Source organism: Austrofundulus limnaeus, unplaced genomic scaffold (genome assembly GCF_001266775.1).
Source record: "Austrofundulus limnaeus strain Quisiro unplaced genomic scaffold, Austrofundulus_limnaeus-1.0 Scaffold4517, whole genome shotgun sequence".
NCBI lineage: Eukaryota > Metazoa > Chordata > Actinopteri > Cyprinodontiformes > Rivulidae > Austrofundulus > Austrofundulus limnaeus.
The window spans coordinates 1-821 of NW_013956919.1; the positions used below are offsets into that span (position 1 = coordinate 1).

The 821-nt window shown below is 39.6% G+C and overlaps 1 protein-coding gene across 1 annotated transcript in view; it reads right to left on the reverse strand.

Moving 5' to 3' along the window:
• Positions 1-96: 96 nt before the first annotated feature.
• Positions 97-821, reverse strand: part of LOC106512148 (28S ribosomal protein S29, mitochondrial) — a gene marked incomplete at its 5' end in the record, with an annotated part of 2,444 nt that continues 1,719 nt past the window's right edge. The window contains 2 exons of the mRNA XM_014000827.1: positions 97-307; positions 387-555. Of these exons, the coding sequence (XP_013856281.1) occupies positions 222-307; positions 387-555 (255 nt within the window). The remainder of the gene's footprint in view (positions 308-386; positions 556-821) is intronic.

An 821-nucleotide genomic window follows, 5' to 3' on the forward strand; every position in this document is an offset into this window, starting at 1 on the left:
AAATATTGGTGATAATTTTTGACTGTGTAACTTTAAAAACGGCAGCCCATAAATAAATTTTCCCCGTGTCATAGGAAAAACCCGTCCACACTCACAGACTGAAACAAACCTTCAGAAGCCACTGAACTCCTTACAGGTGCGTTTATTATGAAACAGCACAGAGTTGAATAATTTAGACACGTGATGAGGTGACGTTCAGACACGAGGGATTATTTTAACTTTTACAAGCTGCGACAAATTTTGTCAAACACGGTTGGATTCCTGCTGCTCAGAAAGACCAGCTCTTTCTTCCCGGCCTCCGTTCGACCTGCAGCAAACACAGAGAAGTCAGAGTGAGAGCCTTCGTCACAGACACCAGTTAGACATAAACCCAGCCGGCAGCCTACTCTGTGGATGCTGCAGCCAGTTCCTCTCTATGTAATAAAGGTAACAGCTCTCAAACTCCTCCTCGCTGTAGTTGGAAACCAACATCGGGATGAACGGATCCATGGCGTCAAAGCCCCTCTGAGGAGGAAAAACACAAATCACACAACATTTAACGGGATGTGCTGATGAATATCACACACTTCTAGGATTTAGACGTAGGAAGAAATCAATAAAACATGTTTTTATACTTGGATTTATGCATAAAGAAGAAAAATAAAATTAGAAGTTAAGCCCACACAGCTGACAGTGAACTGAAGACATCCAACAAATATGAATATCTGACATAAAACAACTGTTAAAGGGATCATTAGACTTGTAACATTAGACTTTTTATGATAAACATATATTTTAACTGTAAAATAAAGACTGTAAAAATACTGTAGGATGTTCAGTTT